This window comes from Elephas maximus, chromosome 25 (assembly GCF_024166365.1).
Source record: "Elephas maximus indicus isolate mEleMax1 chromosome 25, mEleMax1 primary haplotype, whole genome shotgun sequence".
In the NCBI taxonomy this organism is placed as follows: Eukaryota; Metazoa; Chordata; class Mammalia; order Proboscidea; family Elephantidae; genus Elephas; species Elephas maximus.
The window spans coordinates 62804706-62824255 of NC_064843.1; the positions used below are offsets into that span (position 1 = coordinate 62804706).

The 19550-nt window shown below is 41.0% G+C and overlaps 1 protein-coding gene across 17 annotated transcripts in view; it reads left to right on the plus strand.

Moving 5' to 3' along the window:
* Positions 1–19550, plus strand: part of KIZ (kizuna centrosomal protein) — a 172486-nt gene that overhangs the window by 107415 nt on the left and 45521 nt on the right. For 12 of the 17 annotated variants that reach the window (XM_049870118.1, XM_049870113.1, XM_049870111.1 and 9 more), the window contains 3 exons: positions 4039–4186; positions 14622–14787; positions 15820–15885. In XM_049870118.1, the coding sequence (XP_049726075.1) occupies positions 4039–4186; positions 14622–14787; positions 15820–15885 (380 nt within the window). Of the gene's footprint in view, positions 1–4038; positions 4187–14621; positions 14788–15501; positions 15558–15819; positions 15886–19550 lie in introns of all 17 variants that reach the window. The other 5 variants (XM_049870119.1, XM_049870122.1, XM_049870125.1 and 2 more) reach the window with 1 other exon arrangement.

The following is a 19550-nucleotide window of genomic DNA, read 5'->3' on the forward strand; positions in this document are numbered from 1 at the left end:
CCATTGTGAATGGGTTGTGTTTGTTATGTTAAGGAGGCAGGATTAGGGTGTATTTTGAGTCAGTCTCTTCTAAGGTATAAAAGAGATTAAATAAGCAATGGAGAGAAGCAGAAATAGGGGAAGGGAAATGCCAAGCTGCATGGAGATTGTCTAGAAGCAGAAGCTCAGAAGAGACAAGGACTTTCCTCCAGAATCGACAGAGCCTTCCCTTAGAGCCGGCACCCTGAATTTGAACTTCTAGCCTTTTGAACTGTGAGGAAATAAATTTCTGTTTGTTAAGCCACCCATTTATAGTATTTACAGCAGCACTAGATGACTAAGACACCGGTCTTGTTTTTCTCTTTCCCTCAACTGCACTTTTTTTTCTTGAGTAATTTAAAATAGACAGCATATCACTTCACTTGTAAGTACTCGTATCTCTAACACATTACCATTTGACAAAATCAACAAAATTCCTTAATTTAGCCCTTGTCAGTTTTCCCTAATCTTCTGAAACAGTGTGTTTTTGCATTTTCTTTGTTGGAATCAGAATCCAAATAAGGTCCACATATTACAATTAAATCTCTACATTCTTTTTTGATTTTGCTCCCCAGAGTCCATAATCTCAATTGCCTTATCTTCAAGTTCACTGATTCTTTCTTCTGCCAGTTCAAATCTACTGTTCAACCCCTCCAGTGAAATTTTTTTGTTTCATTATTGTGTTTTCCAGCTTTGGTATTTCTGTTTGGTTCTTTTTAAAAATTTCTGTCTATTGAAATTGTAATTTTGTTCCTGTATCATTTCCTAATTTCCTTTAGTTCTTTTACCACGTTTTTCTTTAACTTTTTGAGCATGTATTTAATTCAATTGTTTTAAAGTCTTTGTCTAGTAAGTCCTTTATCTATCCTTCCTCAGGGGCAGGCTCTGTCCCTTTTTTTTCTTTTACATGGTACATCCTTTTCTGCTTCTTTGTATGCTTTGTAGTTTTTTGTTGAAACTGGGAGATTTAACTATTACAATGTAATTCTGGAAGTCAGATTCTTCTGGGCTTGCAGCTGTCAGCACTTTAAGACCAGGTTCCTTGTCTCAGAGTGCTAGCTGTCACAACTTTATCAGCAGGCTCCCTTCCTGGGAATGTTGGCTATTGCCTCTTTAACACTAGGCTTCCTGTCTGAGAGTGCTGGCTGTCACTGCTTTGAGACCACAATCTCTGCCTGGGTGTGGCAGCCACTGCAGCCAGCAGTGGTATGGGCAGGTGTGGACAGTATGGTATAAAAAAAATATATAGACAGGTGAAAATCCAAAGCTCTCCTTCCATGTATATGTCACCTTTTTTCTTTATTCAGCATTTGCTTAGAGGCTGTAACCTTTGACCAATTGCCAGAGTTCTAAGGCTGTTGATTTATTCTACCAACTTCTGCTTGTGTTTTTGTTTTCCTGTGGGGGGACACGAACTGCAACCGCTTATACCACCGTCTTGCTCCACCTCTGATGTTCTAAATTTTTTTTAATTTTATAATCTCTTCCTCCATTTTTCATACCATATTGATTTGTTGAAGATATTGGATCATCTGTCTTGGAGGATTCATCTTCTGGATTTGGGTGATTATATCCTCGTGGTGGTGTTTAACCAGTTTCTCTCTCCTTTGCTGCCTGTAAGCAGGTGGTTAGATCCAGCTGTGACTACATTCTAGGCCAGTTATCTTGGCACGACAACGTCTTAGGTGGAACTGGTACTTCTTATGACATCTCCTCAGGAAGCACATGAAGTGGCCATCCCATAGTTAGTAATGTGAAGACTGATCTATGGGTTCACATGCAGTCTTCATAAAATTATGATCAATTCCTGGATTCATTCATTAATTTTGACTTACAAGATGGTGACTTTTTAAATTCGATCGTTTCTTCTGCGTTTACTACTTGGAAGAACTTTTCCTCACCAACTACTTCGTAACTCTGAAATGTGTTTTTTTTTTTTTTTTTTAACTTACAAAGGCGCAGGATAAATGCTTGATTCTATCCCTTTATTTATCAGTTTTCAGAATAATGAGTTACCCTAGTAACCTCCAAAGCTTTTTTTTTTAAAATGAACTCATAGATTTTTATGTATTTGCCACGTTGCTGCACATTGCAGTCATTCTTTTTTTTACTCCAGTTGCCACCATCTTTGGCCAATGGGAGTCTCTTCAGGGTGGCCCCTGAGTCGTTTTGACACAACCAGTGATCTTTGATAGCTTCCTTACTTTCTGGTATGACCAGATGTTCAAAACTCATCTTGTACATTTCCTGCCCCAGACCTGGAATAGAGCATTTCTCAAAGGGGCCCTAGTTCCTTTTAGTATCTAGATACCACAGTCCAGGCAGGAGCATAGGCGTACTTTTTAACCTTTCCTAGTAGTATCTTTATTTTTTAAATTATAAGGAGGCCCTAGTAAAAGTTTAAGAATGAAGTTTGTTGAATTGGAAATGTGATCCATTTCTCTCAACAGCATCTAGGAGCCTGACCATCCCTAAAATCACTCTGTAAGCCTTAAAAAATCCTGATGGCCTAGCCACACCCCAAACCAATTTCAGCAGACATTGTAGATATTCTATAAGAATTTTGAAAGTTCCAGGTGGTTCCAGTGTGCTGACAAGGCTAAGAATGCTTGTCCTGCAGTGACAGTTACCTTATGCCATGGAATTCTAACTACAAACCAAGCAACTAGGATAAAGACTCACTTGGGCACTAGCCATACAAACAGTGAAGTGCAGCAGGCAACATAGAATGACTGTTAGGTGGAAAATATACTTATTTTAAAGGTAGATATCCAAGATCACTTATACAGAAATAAAATTTTAGAAACATTCAAACAACATCTGTTATTGTTGAGTTTTTTTTTTTTTTTTAAATAACAGTGTATGAAGAATGGTATGTAGGGATTGGTGAGCTTCCAAGATGAGAAAACTTGTCTGTGCTGTTACAGGGCCCTTGCTGATGTCCAATAAATTCAAACAGTCTTGGTTATACATGTTTTAAAGGACAGCAACTCATGCAGCATATAAAATTATGAAAACAGAAAAGTATCGATTACACATCCCATTATTTGATCTACAGGATAGATATAAAAACCAAGAGAATACAGGATATATTAGGGCTGGCTAAAATCTAGCTTTAATCATTGTGTTCTCTTGGATTAGGATAACAAGACTTGTGGTAAATTTCATATGGGTACACGCACATACATACACACACAAATGAGTATGTGTAAAAACTGATAAAATCCAAGTGATCTGTAGTTGATTGTGTTATATCAATGTCAGTTTCCTGGTTTTAATAATGTACCATAGTTATATAAGTTTTTATCAGTTGGGAATCTAGGTGGAAGGTACACAGGATCTTCTGTACTATTTTTGAAACTGCTTGTAAATCTAAAGTTATTCAAAAAAAAATTAAAAGTACCTGGACTCTGGAAAATCCCCTTAGAATATCTTAGGTTCCAGTCATTTCTGCATAAACTGTCTTCTGCTAACTTGATTACAGAACCTTTAAAAATATGTAAGTCTGCCAGGGATCGGACTGGACTATGGGATAGAAAATGATACCCGGGAAGAGTGAGCTCCTTGGATCAAGTAGGCACATGTGACTATGTGGGCAGCTCCTGTCTGGAGAAGAGATGAGAGGGCAGAGGGGGTCAGAAGCTGGCCGAGTGGACACGAGCGGAGAGTGGAGGGAAGGAGTGTGCTGTCTCATTAGAGGGACAGCACGAGGAGTATATAGCCAGGTATATATAAATTTTTGTATGAGAGACTGACTTGGTTTATAAAGTTTCACTTAAAGCACAATAGAAGTTTAAAAAAAAAAAAAAAAAGTATGTACATCTGCTAACCAAAAGTCAGCAGTTTAAATCCACCAGCTGCTCCTTGGAAACCCTATGGGGCAGTTCTGCCCTGTCCTATAGGGTCTCTGTGAGTCGGAATTGAGTTGATAGCAATGGGTTTGGGTTTTAAAAATATGTATATCTCATTGGTAACCAGATACTGCAAATTTGTATTGTGTCCGCTGTTTCTGTCTTGTAGATCCGAATCACCACCACACTCAGACTTACCGAGGGCACAGTTGGGTCAGCGTGTCACTACCTTGGACGAACAAGATAGTTCTCTCAAAGAAGAGGTAGCTAAGCCCACTGACGTTTTCACGGTCAAAAATGAGCACCAGAGGATGAAGGTTAATTTTTTTTTTCTTTTAAATAAGTTTCAAGTTGTACAAGTTATTAACTTGAGGTTATAGTTATGTTCTTAAGAATAACTAACATATTTGAATAAAGAAGGTAATGATAAGTGAGATTTAATTTTGGGGGGCTTTGTTGTTGTTGTTTTAACTTTCTGATCCCAGGCCTTTTGAATAATGTGTCAGGAATCCCAATTCCTGACATAGTGTTAATTCAGGTCCTGGAGGTAACCTGTTTAAACACATCTACCACATTTTCTAAGGAATTTAGGAGCATCATGTAATAGTTTGGTTTTCTGTCTCCACTCCATATTTTAAAAATACCATATGGTCATTCATGTCAATTCAGCAAATATCTGTTAATCCATTACTGCACACTGGTACCGGCCCAGATCCATTGGGGAAAAAGAGATAAATAAAATGTGGCCCCTCCTTCTGGAAATAATGATGTCATTTGGCATTATGGGATGAACGTAGTAAGAAAATGTCTAGGAAGATGGACCTTCAGAAAAGGTGGCGAGCCATCTGGAGGAACCATGAGGACAGATTTTGTGATGAAGGGAGTGAAGGGGCATGCCGGGGACCCTTAAAAGATTGACAGGATTTTGACAGGCTAAGAGTACAGGAAGGAGCCCTGGTGGCGGAGTGGTTAAACGCTTGGCTGCTAACCAAAAGGTTGGCATTTGAACCCACCAGTTGCTCTGCAGGAGAAGGCTGTGGCACTCTGCTTCCATAAAGATTACAGCCGTTGAAACCCCATGGGCAGTTTTACACTGTCCTTTTGAGTCGCTATGAGTCAGAATTAACTCAACGGCAAAAGGTGAGGGCACAGGGTGAAGGGCAAGGGTAACTGGAAAAGACTGTTTTGGGCAAAAGAACAGGCTGGAAAACCCAGCACATATTCAGGAAACAGGGCTGCAGGGCAGGACTCAGGTCTGGGGCTGCCCTGTGGTTATGAGATGAAGCCCAAGAGGTAGCCCTTTGCACAGAATTAGACCAGGGAGGTTGTGTTTAATAGATTTTGGAAAGTGATTGAACTTTTTGAACGAAGCTGTGAGATGATTTCTGCAGCGTCTTAGAGAATTTCTCCTGTTTGGGTTGGGACAGAGACAGTGGAGGAGGGAGCCCCACAGTGGTTCAGGCAAGAGGCAGGAGGGACTTGACTTAGGAGCTGGTACAGAGGGAGAGTTTGAGGAGGGGGAACAGGAGTGGGTGGAGCAAATTCCCAAGGAAAGCACAAGGGGTGAACTCAGCAGCCCAGATCTAGAGCTTTCCTGTTGCAGTACTCACCGTTCTTGAGAGAAGCCATATTCAGAGAGATGGTCTGTCTTTTCCCAGGTTTAATGTCTTATGGATTTGTCTTGTTTCAAAGTGTATTTTTTATTCCTATATGTGATATATGGTTTTCTGGCTTTGATTTTTTTAAACAACATTTTATTGTGTTTTCACAGCAGCTTAGGTTCCCGTTCAACAGTTTCTGCACAGATTGTTCAGGGACATTATTCATGACGTGTGAGCATCCTCACTGTTTCCATCCTGGTCACTCTGTTTCTGTTAATCTAGTTTCCCTCCCCCTTAGGCTCTCAGCCTTTGTTTTAAAGTAATTGTTGATCATTTGGTCTCATATACATGATTTCTTAAAAGAATACAGTACTTACAAGTGATACTATTTTTTTAGCCAATTTGTTATCTAGCCACATCTGGCTCAGGGGTTGGTTTCAGTTCAAGCTTTGAAGAGCATCTCAGGGCAGTAGTCTTCTTGGGGAATCCTCCGTTCTCATTCCATCCAGTCAGTCTGGTTTTGTTGTGTTTTAGAAATTTGAGATTCTGTCCCACATTTTCTGCCATTTGACCAGTGTCCGCCTGTTGTCCTGATGAGAATGGTCAGTAGTGGTAGCTGGGTAGCATCTAGTTCTTCTGGTCTCAGGGCGATAAGGCCATGGTTTGTGTACACTGTTTGTCCTGTGGACTAGTTTCTTCTTTGAGTCTTTGGTTTCCTTCTTTCTCTTTTGCTTGGGCTGAGAAGAGACCAATAGTTGTATCTTAGATGGCTGCTCTAGCTTTGATTTTTTTTTTTTTTAAGTTTTTTTTTTTTCATGTGCATAGTGCAGAGATTCTACACATGCCTTCTCTGCAGGCAAGCCTCTTCGCCTGTGCCTTAAAGTCACATGCCAGTGTTTCTTTGTGATCCAGAAATTCGTCATCACCCCTCAAGCCTTTTAGAGCACCTCAGTCCTCTCCAAGCCCCCCTTTTCTTACCTCTTCAATTAAAAGAGAGTATAAGGACTTCTTTCAGGCATGTTAGACGTGTACCTGCACTGATACGGTGAGCTCACCAATTGCAGGCCCACCACCCAGAGCCACCCCTGTTACTGTTGCACCACAGGGTTCCAGACTGCCTCATCCTCTTCCTCTTGCTCCTCTCCAACCCTCACTTTCATCTTCCTCCTCCTCTCCTCTCTTCCTCTCACCCACCTTCTCTTCGTGCTCCTGCTCCTTCCCTCCTCCTCTCCTTCCCCTCCTCCTCCTCTTCCTTCTTCTGAGAGAAGAAGATACTGATCCAGCCCAGTGGGCCTCTCACCACGTGCATGCAGCTTTCAGAGATAACCCTTTATGTGTCCTTCCTGCTCCCGCTTTCATTTGTTGCGTTACGTGTGACCCCATACACGAACTATAGCTTTGTTTGAGGTATGATGCTGTATGTGTGAATCTTTAAAACTGTGTATTTTAAGAAAACCAGAACCTGTGTCTTTCAGAGCCATTGGTGTTGAAACCCTTCTTGCTCAGTGGTTAAGAGCTACGGCTCCTAACCCAAAGGTCGGCAGTTCGAATCCACCAGGCGCTCCTTGGAAACCCTGTGGGGCAGTTCTACTCTGTCCTGTAGGGTTACTATGAGTCGGAATCAACTTGATGGGAACCAGTTTGGGTTTTTTTGGTTTGTGTTGATAAAAATGTAGACCTTAAGAAGGATTTTGTTTTCGGGTTTCATTTTCACTTTCTTAAGTACTACTTTGTGACAACATAGCTTTCCATACTTTTTCACTGCAAGTACCTCACACCTCAGCCACGTTGGGGTGAGATAAATGTTGGCGGCTGCCCTTTGCTATCTAAATCATCTCTTTTTTAAAAAGGTATAGAAGTATGTTTGTATCAGCAAACATGTTTCAAGTTCAGAACAGCCAATCTACTCATAATTTTTCAAATAATGCCTTTGTTATTAATTGGGTATTAAAATAACTAATGAAAAAATGATACTCTGCCTCCTCTGGTAGGCTTTTTGTTCCCTTTTCAGTCATAGTGATCTCATCTATCATAAAAATTACAAGTAAATTAATGACAAAATCTGTTCTTAAAAATGGACGTAAGTAGGAGGTTTCTCAGACGACTAGGCTGTAACTACAGGAGTGCACAGCCGCAGAGAAAAATGTCACCAAGACAGAATGGACAAGGCAAGCCTTGTGAACTTCAGGACACAGTGCTTTTGTGGGTTTAAGGACTGTTTAGGTTCACACACTATCCTTCAGTGATTAGCAAAATAAAATACTTTTGAGTTGTTTCTGTGTATTGAAACAATATAAGCATTTAGTAAATACTATGGGTTAAATATCTCTTTTTAGATAAAATCCTGAAAGGAAGTGATTTTTCAAAATTTAAGAATGTGCTACTAGAAATTACTTAGTTAAGAGTCTAATGAAGCTCAGAAATATTTACTTTCATCCCTTGGGTAAATGGCTAATTAAACAGCCACATGTAAATGATGTTTACCTGTGGGTCCCCATGCTGTCAGCTGGAGTCAATCCTGCTGCTTGAGTAAATACATCATTAAAGCTGCAGAAACCGGGATTATGTCCCCCGGAGACCAGATAAGATCCACAGCGCCAAGTAATCTGTTAGGCAATTACATAATTGAGCAGCATGCTTTTAAATCAGAAAAATTTGTAATTACTTTATGTGTAAAAAGATGAGTTGGGTGCTTCATTAATAGACAAAGTTCCTTAATATTCCTTTTCTCCCAGGTGATGTCTGTTTCTGTGGTGGGGAGCTTCCGCAGGCCAAGCAGAGCAGCATTTTGCTGGTGTTACTCACAGAGCCCGTTGAGCGCCCCTCCGACCCCCACACTCATACCTTGATTTTATTCACCAGTAAGACTGTGATTGGCTACAGAAACTCTTTACCTTTTTCACTAAAATGATGGACTGTTCTCTTGTTCTTGTCTCTTGAATACCTGTTTCCTGATTCATATGAATACTTTCTTCATTAACTGCTACATAGAGAACATCTCCTGCGTTTCCTATAACTAAATGTAACTAAAGCAGTCTTTTCTCTTTAAACACTGAAGAATTATTTCTGGTGTCCAAGAGGAAGGTTCTTGAGGAAGAGTCAGTTAAATCTGCTGTGGTCTGCGGCAGTGGTTTTTAATTCTCGTGCCTTTCTCTCTCTGTATTAATAGCACTGGGTTGCCTGTAGAAGGGAATTTAATTTCACAGAACGCCCTCACATTCATTTTCTCCTTGTACCACGCATCACAGAATTGAGATTCCTTTAGAGCTAGCATATGTTTTCTTTGAAAAACAAGCAGAAAAGAAAACTTGGAATATTAAGACAAACAAAGTGAAGAAAAGGAAAGTTGTCTGTTATCCTACTATCCATATATAACCCTGTTGGTGTTACGGTACACGGTTTTTCATATTTAACATGTTTACAACCATGAGTTGTACTGTTTGTGTGCGGAACCTCTCTTTTAGGGAACGTCCTTCCCTGTTGTTACGTGACCTTCCGCATCGCCTCAAACAGCTGCTCAGTGGCCCCTGTGTGGTGGCGCGTTGCCTCTAACCAGTCTCCTGCTGTTGACCATTCGAGTCGCTTCTAATGTTTCCTGTAAAAAGGAGTTTCAAAGTACATCTGTGCAATCAGTTTTTACAAATATCCATGATAGTGCCTTAGAATGAATTCCTAGTTGCGGAGTTGTTAGGTCAAGAGGTGTGTCCATTGTTTGGGCGTTTCGCTGTGAATTGCCAGGTCTCACTCCGGAAGGCTGTCAGACTTACCAGTAACGGTTGGGAATACTGTTTCTCTGAGCTCTTTGTGAAACAATCCTATCAGGGTTTTGTTTGTTTGTTTTTCTTTTGCCAGTTTGAGAGATAAAAATGACATCCTTTTTTTTTTCTGACCGTTTTTTTACAATTGAGGTCGAACTTTTTTCCTACCTATTTTTCATCCATTTCTATTTCTTCTTTTATAATTTGCCAGTTCATGTTCTTTGCTCATTTTTCTATTAGGTTAGTACTATTTTCCTTGTTGGCTTGTAAATACTCTTTCTATATAAATTTGTAGGCAATATTTTTAACAACTTGATTTTTACCTTTAATTTTGTTAATGGTGTTTTAGATATATATCTTTTCCATTAATATCTTCGCCCATCTGTTTATACATTTGAATATCACAATTGTTAAGTTTCTGAATATAAATTAAGAGCCGGGCTAGGTGACTCTTGGGGCTCTAGACATAGTAGGATCGATACTGAAAATGAACTTAGACAAAAATTCTAGTAGAATTGAGCCAGTAATTCTAGGAGTACTCTTAAGTGTAATTCATAGGGCGATTTATCTTTTAGGAGATCTAAAACACGGAGGTATCAGCGTTAGTCATTCTGCAGATACCGTGTGGCTTGGCATTTAGCTTCCAAGCCCTTTCTCCTGACTGCTGGGAAGGCAGAAACGTGAGGGGCTAGTTTGTTGATGTTCCCTTAGGGTTGGGCATCTCTGAACAGGGAAACAGTCTCCTAGTCTTCCTTCCTGGGCTCCAAATGCCTGTAATTCAAGGAGAGCCTTTATTAGCTAACAGATAAGTTGAGACCCATGCATGGCCCATCATAAGCGCTATCAGAAAGGCTTATGATAACATCGTATGGTGGCATTTTTCAGATACTGGGCTCCAATTTGCAGAGCCCATTCAACCCCAGTATGAGATGTGTACAGCAGCAGCTTGTTAAATCTTCTCTAGGCCTTTGCTCCTTTGCAGGTGTGAGTCAGTGTTGTCAGTCTCAGACTTACAGCTCCCTCAAATTGGGGGCTTCCTTAGAAATATTCCTTTCTAAAAGATCTGCGAACAGTACACCTTGAGAGTGTATTACAGATGTCTGTCCTGACTCTGCAGCAGTTGCTTTTGACTTTCCTTGACTGAGGGTGACATTGGTTTCTGTCCCTGTTCATCATTGTTCACTGCTTGTTAGGGACTTACATTGTGGATTCCTTTTCCGATGACCCATGGATAGGCCCTCTGCTCTCTGTGAGCTCCATGGTCCAGTAGAGCCAAGCCAACGATCCTTATGTTACAGTTTGACCATCCACCAAAATCGTTATACATATAAGATGCTCGTCTTTGAGAAATTATCTACAGAATTGTCTTAAAACACAAGTTCTTCTTTTTCTTTTTTGAATATCTTATGTTTTTGGTGGAAGTTTACACAGCAAATTAGCTTCCCATTTAGCAATTTCTACACAGATTGTTCAAAAGACAAGTTGTTTTATAAACATCCGTATGGAAAAAAAATAGGAGAAATCCTGCAGCTGAGTTCTGAGTAGTGAAGATGAGTAGGGTAAAATAGACTAAATAAAGTGAACTCTGTAATATGGCCACCACTCTACCTGCCTCGTTGTGGAGGATTCTGAGCACCGCCGCAGTAGTGGTACAAGGACTAGCAGAGACATTTGCAGTATGATTGCATTTTCTTCTGGGTTCTTGCCAAGCCCAGTGGGAACCCAGCTAAAGCAAATATGGTCTTACATGAAAGTGATACACGAAAGCATTGTGTGCCATCATGGAGGAACCAGTGAGAAGCAGTCTGAGTCATTGATAATCCAAAACCATTTCAGCATTCAGGGGAGGGGAAGAATGATAAAGTTGTTGTCATGGATTGAGGTGTGTCCCCCAAAATATATGTCAACTGGTTTAGGCCATGATTCCCAGTATTTTGTGGTGGTTCTCCATTTTGTGATTGTAATTTTCCTGTATGTTGTGAATCCTAATCTCTGCCTGTGGTTAATGAGGCAAGATTAGATTATGTTAAAGAGGATTAGGATGGGATTGTAACACCCTTACTAAGGTCACATCCCTGATCCAGTGTAAAGGGAGTTTCTCTGGGGTATGGCCTGCACCACCTTTTAGCTTACAAGAGATGAAAGGAAAGGGAAGGGAACAGAGAGAGGGACCTCATACTGCGAAAAAAGCAGTGCCGGGAGTATAGCACATCCCTTGGACCTGAGGTTCCTGCACGGAGAAGCTCCTAGACCAGGGGAAGATTGATGACAAGGATCTCCCTCCAGAGCTGACAGAGAGAGAAAGCCTTCCCCTGGACTAATGCCCTGAATTTGGACTTCTAGCCTAGTAGGCTGTGAGGGAATAAATTTCCCTTCGTTAAAGCCATCCACTTGTAGTATTTCCCTTATAGCAACACTACATAGCTAGGACAGTTGTTTATTTTACATTGCCTAAAATTCTATGAGATTATTAGTTAAAGCTGTTGTGTAAGACAATGTGTGATAGAAATATATTTGAAGCTCTCATGGAATATCTGGATTATTTTAAATCTCAGATATAGAAAATTACAGTTTTCACTATAGAATTTGAGCCAGTTCTTTTTGTTCATATTTTAAAATGCTTGTCATATATCCAGGGTATTGGACACACAAAATAGGAACTTGACCTTCTGTGGGAACAGACAGACTAGATCAGGAGGGGTGAAAACCTAGAAATAAGACATGTCTAAAATGGTCCACAGGGTATACCGGCAGTTGAGAGACGGCAGTGCTAGGAGGTGGTATCTACTCTTCATTCTGTCTTCCTGGACAGATTCTGAAAGCAGTACAGTCAGTGGTCTATGTGACAGCTGGGATTGGAGGAGTATGGCAGCCAGCGATGGGAACCAGCCTTGGCCCGTACTTCCAGGGTGGAACTCTTTACCTGAGCTACAGTCTACAGAAATGTGGATACTGAGCAGACCATCCCAACAGTTACCACAACTGGAGTGAAATCCAGGGACACAATTTTATAGAAATAGAAGAAAAGCTCCTGCTTCTAAAACTGGAACACAGTTCCTGACTTCAAGGCTAGTTTGATGCCAAGTCCTTTGGCTAAGCTCTTGAGGAAATGAATCCCTGATTCCTCCTCAGGGCACCTTCAGCCACTTTCCTTTCATGTGAATCACAAGGGAAGATTATCGTTTCCGCTTGTTCACTGGGTGATTACATTGTTACCTCTTCACTCTTGTACTGAAGATGGCCTGGGCGTTGTCCATGTTGACTTGTAAAGCCCCACATTCATCCCCTACAGGGGGGTCGGACACTGCCCTGTATTTGCCATCGTGGTCATGTACCAGTGAAAGGCCAGCATACCTGTGAGGCTGCCTCTACCTAGGCACATTATTACTGCTGAGCAGGAAGGGAGAGAGAAACATACACTTGGCACCATAACTATGTGATAATTGGTCGTCTACTAAAAGCCTTCAGTATGGATTACACCCCAGCATAAAGAAAACAAAGATCCTCATAACTGGGCCAATAAGCAACATCATGATAAACAGAGAAAATATTGAAGTTGTCAAGGATTTTATTTTACTTGGATCAACATCCTGGAAGCAGCAGTCAAAAAATCAAACAAGGTATTGCACTGGGCAAATCTGCTGCAAAAGACCTTCTTCAAGTATTAAAAAGCAAAGATACCGCTTTGAGGACTAAGGTGCACCCAACCCAAGGCAGGGTAGTTTCAGTCGCTTCGTATGCACATGAAAGCTGAACAGTCAATAAGGAAGACCAAAGAATTGATGCCTTTGAATTATGGTTTTGGTGAAGAATATTGGATATACCGTGGACTGCCAAAAGAACAAACAAATCTGTCTTGGAAGAAGCATGGCCAGAATTCTCCTTAGAAGTGAGGATGCCAAGACTTTGTCTTATGTACTTTGGACATGTTATCAGGAGGGACCAGTCCCTGGAGAAGGGCATCATGCTTGGTGAAGTAGAGGGTCAGCGAAAAAGAGGAAGACCCTCAACCAGATGGGTTGACACAGTGGCTGCAACAGTGAGCTCAAACACAGCACCGATTGTCAGGATGGTGCAGGAAGTTTTGTTCTGTTGCTGTGAGTCGGAACCAACTCGACGGCACCTAACAACAGCAACTAAAAGTTTAGTTCTTGTTACCCGTGTGTTTTTATTTTTGGGGAAAAAGTGCTGAAATTAAGAGACACAGGTACTAACCCAAGTCCCATTAACTGCCACTTTTTCTCCACCTCTCAAGTTGGCTATAATCAAATCTGCCCGCCTCCCTGCCAAGGACACACGAGGTGATAGGGCTAAGACAATTTAAAGCAATTGCCATCAAGGCGATTCCAACGTATAGCTATCCTATAGGACAGAATAGAGCTGCCCCCACTGGGTTTCCAAGGCTGCAGATCTTACGGAAGCCTACTGCCCTTGGAAGCGCCGAGGGGTTCAAACAGCTAACCCTTCAGTTAGCAGCCAAGCACTTTAACCAGTGTGCCACCAGGGTTCCTAAGAGAATTAAAAAAAAAAAAAAACCTGTTGCCGTCGAGTCAATTCCAATTCATAGTGACCCTGTATGACAGGGTAGAACTGCCCCACAGGTTTTCCAGTGAGCACCTGGTGGATTTGAACTGCCAGCCTTTCGGTTAGCAGCTAAGCTCTTAACCAAAGAGCGCCACCAGAACTCTTCAAAGTAAAACAGGCAGTGTAGCCGGTAAGTTTCCCCAAGCTTGTGGCAGACTTAGAGGCAGAGTGCAGACCGTCTCTGTCCTTGGTGAGGTTCTGGTTTAGAATAACACCGGTTATCTTTTTGCTCAGTGCATCCTCCTCAGCCAGAAAGTTTTTCTGCAATCTTCCCCGTTTTAGGGGAAGCTCAAGGATTGCTTCTAGAAAGATGGGGATACCACAAGATCACACTTTTCTAGATCCATTTCTCAAATCAAGTCAACTCTGTCTTACATGCCTAGAAAACAGGACACATGCAGTGAACAAGTAAATCTTTCCTCAAGAAAGGAGGCCTGGGGCTCTAACTTTTGCATGCGCACAAGGGATGGACCAGCCCAGATTGAGGAGGAAAAAAATTCAGAGGTGTTTATATGTCATATACACACTTCACAAATAGAAGAACACTTCCTCATTGCATAAGATTCAGTCCTCCAAAAACTGTATTATTGTGAGTGTAAATTGTTGTAAAGAATTAAATTATGCTGGAAAATAATCAGATGTTAATTTATCTTGAAGACGTTTTAATTTCTGTTAAATGTCAAGAAAACAAATTAAATCCTAAGTAAAGCTTAACCTGAAATTACGTTTGAAGGCTGAGTCTTTGAGACCAAGGGGAATGTGGCTACAGTTTGTTTTTATTTCTTTGTGCTTTCTTTTCAACACCGTAGGCAACAGCATTATTGAAAAAAGCCCGTACAGAAGAGTGTGAGGATAGGTCATCTATTCACAGCAGTGAATCCTCTTGTAGCTTGCCGTCTGTTCTGAGTGACAATGGCGGAGTGAAGGAAGCAAACCTCAGTCTATGGCTCAGCAGTGTTCATACGAGGAAACAAGGTAACTATTGTTAGAAGGTCTGTCCACAGCAAAAATGCGTTCAGAGTCGCCGTGACACCCTCTTTCTCAAATGTATACCTTTAAAATAAAACGAGCCAGAGAATATCTCTAGATTTTAACGTGCATAATAAGTTATTTGTTTTGTACCACCCTCCAATAAGTATGTTCTTCTTTAGTCTAACAGGAATTGGAACCTCATTGTAGATCTGTTGTTCTGCTGAATTTCTCGTAAAATAGGTGTTTATATGAAATCTTGGAAACCCTGGTGGCGTAGAGGTTAAGAGCTACAGCTGCTAACCAGAGGGTCAGCAGTTTGAATCCGCCATGTGCTTCTTGGAAACTCTGTCGGGCAGTTCTATTCTGTCCTATAGGGTCGCTATGAGTCGGGATTGACTCGACGGCACTGGGTGTATGGGTATGAAATCTCAACAGAACTCACCTCTTGGCAGAAGATAATTTTGATCATCCCACAGAGATGAAGATGATTCCGTAAAAGTTCTGTCAAGTTTTTGGTATCACTTAATGGAAATAATTCATGATTTTTAAACATTTTTAAAATTATATTAGGACCTCATTAAAGTCTAAACAGATGATTAAGAAGCAATGAATTTATACCCGAAAAATTTTAAAAAAACAACTTCTAGCATCCAGAAATTGTGATTATTTTAGTATTCTCTTAAAACAACCAGTGACCTGCCCAATGGTGTTTTCAAGACAGCTGTGAGCTGCTCAGGGTGGACTCCGAAGCTGGTGCACACGCAGGATTTGAGGTGCGCTTGTCTTCCGTCTCACCAAGTTTGATAGGGGTCAGGCTAGGTGGTTTTACACGAAAGCACACAGAGCTACCTTAGATTTAGAATAGGTTTCCTTTTTAGGAACAGTACTATTTCAAACAAAATAAAATAACCAGAAATAGGAGGGAAAGGAGGCAGTGAAAAGAAGCGGCAGTTAAAAACCAAAACAAAGGCCTGTCCTATAAGTATAGCCATGGAATACATTTTTATCATGTGTTATCATGTGTTCTAATTTTAGAAGTTTCAAGCAGATGCAGAGACGAGAGCAAGGAAGAAAGTGTGGGAACAAAGATTCCAATCACAGGTAAAAATGATAAGTTGCCTAAGAGTTTCAAACACAGGACTGAACCTTACCATATAATGGAAACAGCTTAGTGGTTTGCGGACCCGCTAACAGCAAGTATGTTCAACGACTGTACGTGGGAGCAGGAGATTAACCATAAGGTCCTAAAGTACGAGTGTATGTTAACATAAACCAGGTGGAAAATAACGGTGTCTGTTGAATTCCTCGCAATCAGGTTATGCGTTTACACACCAGTGTCATCCCTCACTCAGCCTTTCAGCTCCTGCGCTGTGTGAAAGGGTCAGTCTCTGTGGGGAACACCCCGTCATCATGAGGCAAACTACAGATGTTTCTGACTTGATTCTTTTCCTTCCTGTAATAATTGTAAATGTTCATCATTAGAAAAGAGCAGGAAGAAAAAGTGCCAGATAGGAAGCTTGCTTGTGTTCAGTTACAAAGCCTGTCTGCTCATTTAAGCATGTTAGCACTAAGGTTTCCTCAAGACCTGTTAGGATTTCTGCAGAGCAGATGCATTAGACTTGTTCAGATGGAATCTGTGTGATATCATTACACATTTTAGTTTCAGGATATCAACGGCAGCAATTAGTGTTCTGGACAGAGTTCTGTTTGGCGTACATCTGAATTTACTAGCACCTTATTTTGTAAAGTGGTACACTACCTCATTATGAACCCAAAGGTTTGACTGTAAGTATTTATACACGTAAATACACTACGCGCAGAGGTCCTGATGCACGCCTCCGCATCTGGGGTGGTTTTGCTGTCGTCTGTAAGCAGAGAAGAACGGCTCTTTTATGGCAGCGCGCTTCGTGGCGTGGTGATTAATTCAAATCCATGTTTCTGTGATGAGCTCTGCTTTTAAAAAAGGAGTTTATAGAGGAGCATTTTTTTTTATTGTATATATTCTGCGTTAGATAATATTTCATTCCAGAGTTTTCTTTTCCTTTAAACATATGTCCCAATGATATTTTTAATTGCATTTTTGTTTTTCATCTTGAGAAAACTCTGGTAGGGTCCCCTCTTGATTATTTTTATTAATAGAAGTGTAGGTGATCCCAAACTGCAGATAACCAAGAAGTCATTTGTATGCTTTTCCCTTTATTTATGTTGGAATGTAGACATATCTAATGGTCTCTAAATTTATTTCTGTTAAAATTATGAAGACCTTACTGGGGCGAAGTAGGAAGTGACCCAGGTGCCCATCCTTACTTCGTTTTACACATATTCTTTACACTTATTCCTTGGTGGGAGGAGGTGACTCTCCCCAAAATTAATGCTAACGTCATTTTCTCATAAGTTTTCTTTGTAAGAGAAGAGATGGTTAAGTACTGGGGTCTCAGATTTTCCCTCTCCTCATGCAGAAGGAGTTACAGTGTGCCTAGAAGTGATATGAGCAATTGTAAAGGAACCGTAATTTCAGCAACCTGCCATTGATTTATCGATAGTTGGCAGTTTAAAAAAATGCTTTTTGCCTGTTATTAGTGGGGCATAGAATTAGACATTTATAAATATGAAAAAAAAATTCAAATCCATTTACTTTGTTACAGTATTGCTGTTCTAACCTTGACACCGCACCCCCTTCCTTCTTTGCTCCCACCTGCCACCCTCCCATGAAGTCCATGTCTGAGGGCCTCCGGCACCGCAGCTGGCTCAGTACTGTCGGCCGTGTCTGTTACTGCAGCTATTCCATTTCTAAATACTTGGCCATCATCCCTTTATTAGGTTTTTGTGTCTTTTGGCATAATTATTTGGAGATTTGGTTTTTGGTAGGGCTGTTGTCCTTAGGTTCCTTCCAGTTGGTTCTGACTCATAGCGACCCTGTATACAACAGAACAGAACACTGCCTGGTCCTGAGCCATCCTCACAGTAACTGTCATGCGTGAGCCCACTGTTGCAGACACTAAGTCAGTCCATCTCCTTGAGGGTCTTCCTCTCTTTCGCTGACCCTCCACTTTACCAAGAATGATGTCCGTCTCTGGCGACCGGTCCCTCCTGCTAACATGTCCAAAGTATGTGAGATGAAGCTTCACCATCCTTGCTTCTAAGGAGCATTCTGGGTGTACTTCTTTCAAGACAGATCTGTTTGTTCTTCTGGCAGTCTATGGTATATTCAGTATTCTTCGCCAACACCACAATTCAAAGGGCAATTCCTCTTTGGTCTTCCTTATTCGTTGTCCAGCTTTTACATGCATATGAGGCAACTGAAAGCACCATGGCTTGGGTCAGGCACACCTTAGTCCTCAGGTGACGTCTTTGCTTTTGAACACTTTAAAGAGATCTTTTGCAGCAGATTTGCCCAATACAATATGCTGTTTGATTTCTTGACTGCTGCTTCCAGGATGTTGATTGTGGATCCAAGTAAAATGAAATCCTTACAACTTCAATCTTTGTTTATCATGATGTTGCTTATTGGTCCAGTTGTGAGGATTTTTGTTTTCTTTATGCTGAGGGGAAACCCTGATGGCATAGTGGTTAAGTGCTACGGCTGCTGACCAAAAGGTCAGCAGTTTGAATTCCCCAGGCGCTCCTTGGAAACTCAATGGGGCAGTTCTACTCTGCCCTGTAGGGTTTCTATGAGTTGGAATTGACTCGATGGCAGCGGGTTTCGTTTCTTTTTTTTTGGTTTATGTTGAGGTGTAATCCATAATGAAGGCTATAGCCTTTGATCTTCATCAGTAAGTGCTTCAAGTCTTCTTTGCTTTCAGCAGGCAAGGTTGTGTCATCTGCATATCACAGGTTGTTAATAAATCTTCCTCCAATCTTGGTGCCACATTCTTCTTCATATAGTCAACCTTCTCGTATTGTTTGCTCAGTATATAGATTGAATAAGCATGGTGAAAGCATACAACCCTGACGCGCACCTTTCCTGGCTTTAAACCACGCCGTATCGCCTAAACCACACCGTATCCCCTTGTTCTGTTCGAACGACTGCCTCTTGATCTATGTACAGGTTCCTCATGAACACAATTAAGTGTTCTGAAATTCCCATTCTTCACGATGTTATCCATAATTTGTTATGATCCAAACAGTCGGATACCTTTGCATAGTCAAAAAAAATACAGGTAAACATCTTTCTGATGTTCTCTGCTTTCAGCCGGGATCCATCTGACATCAGCAATGATATCCCTTATTCTACGTTCTCTTCTGAATCTGGCAGCCACTTTTGGGTGATCTTTAGCAAAATTTTACTTGTATGTGATATTAATGATGCTGTCCAATAATTTCCACATTCTGTTGGCTCACCTTTCTTTGGAACGAGCACAAATATGGATGTCTTCCAGTCACTTGGCCAAGTACCTGTCTTCCAAATTTCTTGGCATAGATGAGTGAATGCTTCCAGTGCTGCGTCCATTTGTTGAAACATCTCAATTGATATTCCGTCAGTTCCTGAAGCCTTGTTTTTCGCCAATGCCTTCAGTGCAGTTTGGACTTCTTCCTTCAATACCATCGTTTCTTGATCATATGCCACCTCCTGAAATGGTTGATACAGTGACTGTATATTCCTTCCATCTTCTTTTGATGCTTCCTGCGAAATTTCAATATTTTCCCTGTAGAATCCTTCAGTATTGCTATTCGAGACTTGTATTTTTTCTTCAGGTCTTTCAGCTTGAGAAATGCTGCGTGTGTTCTTCCCTTTTGGTTTTCTAACTCCAGTTCTTTGCACATTT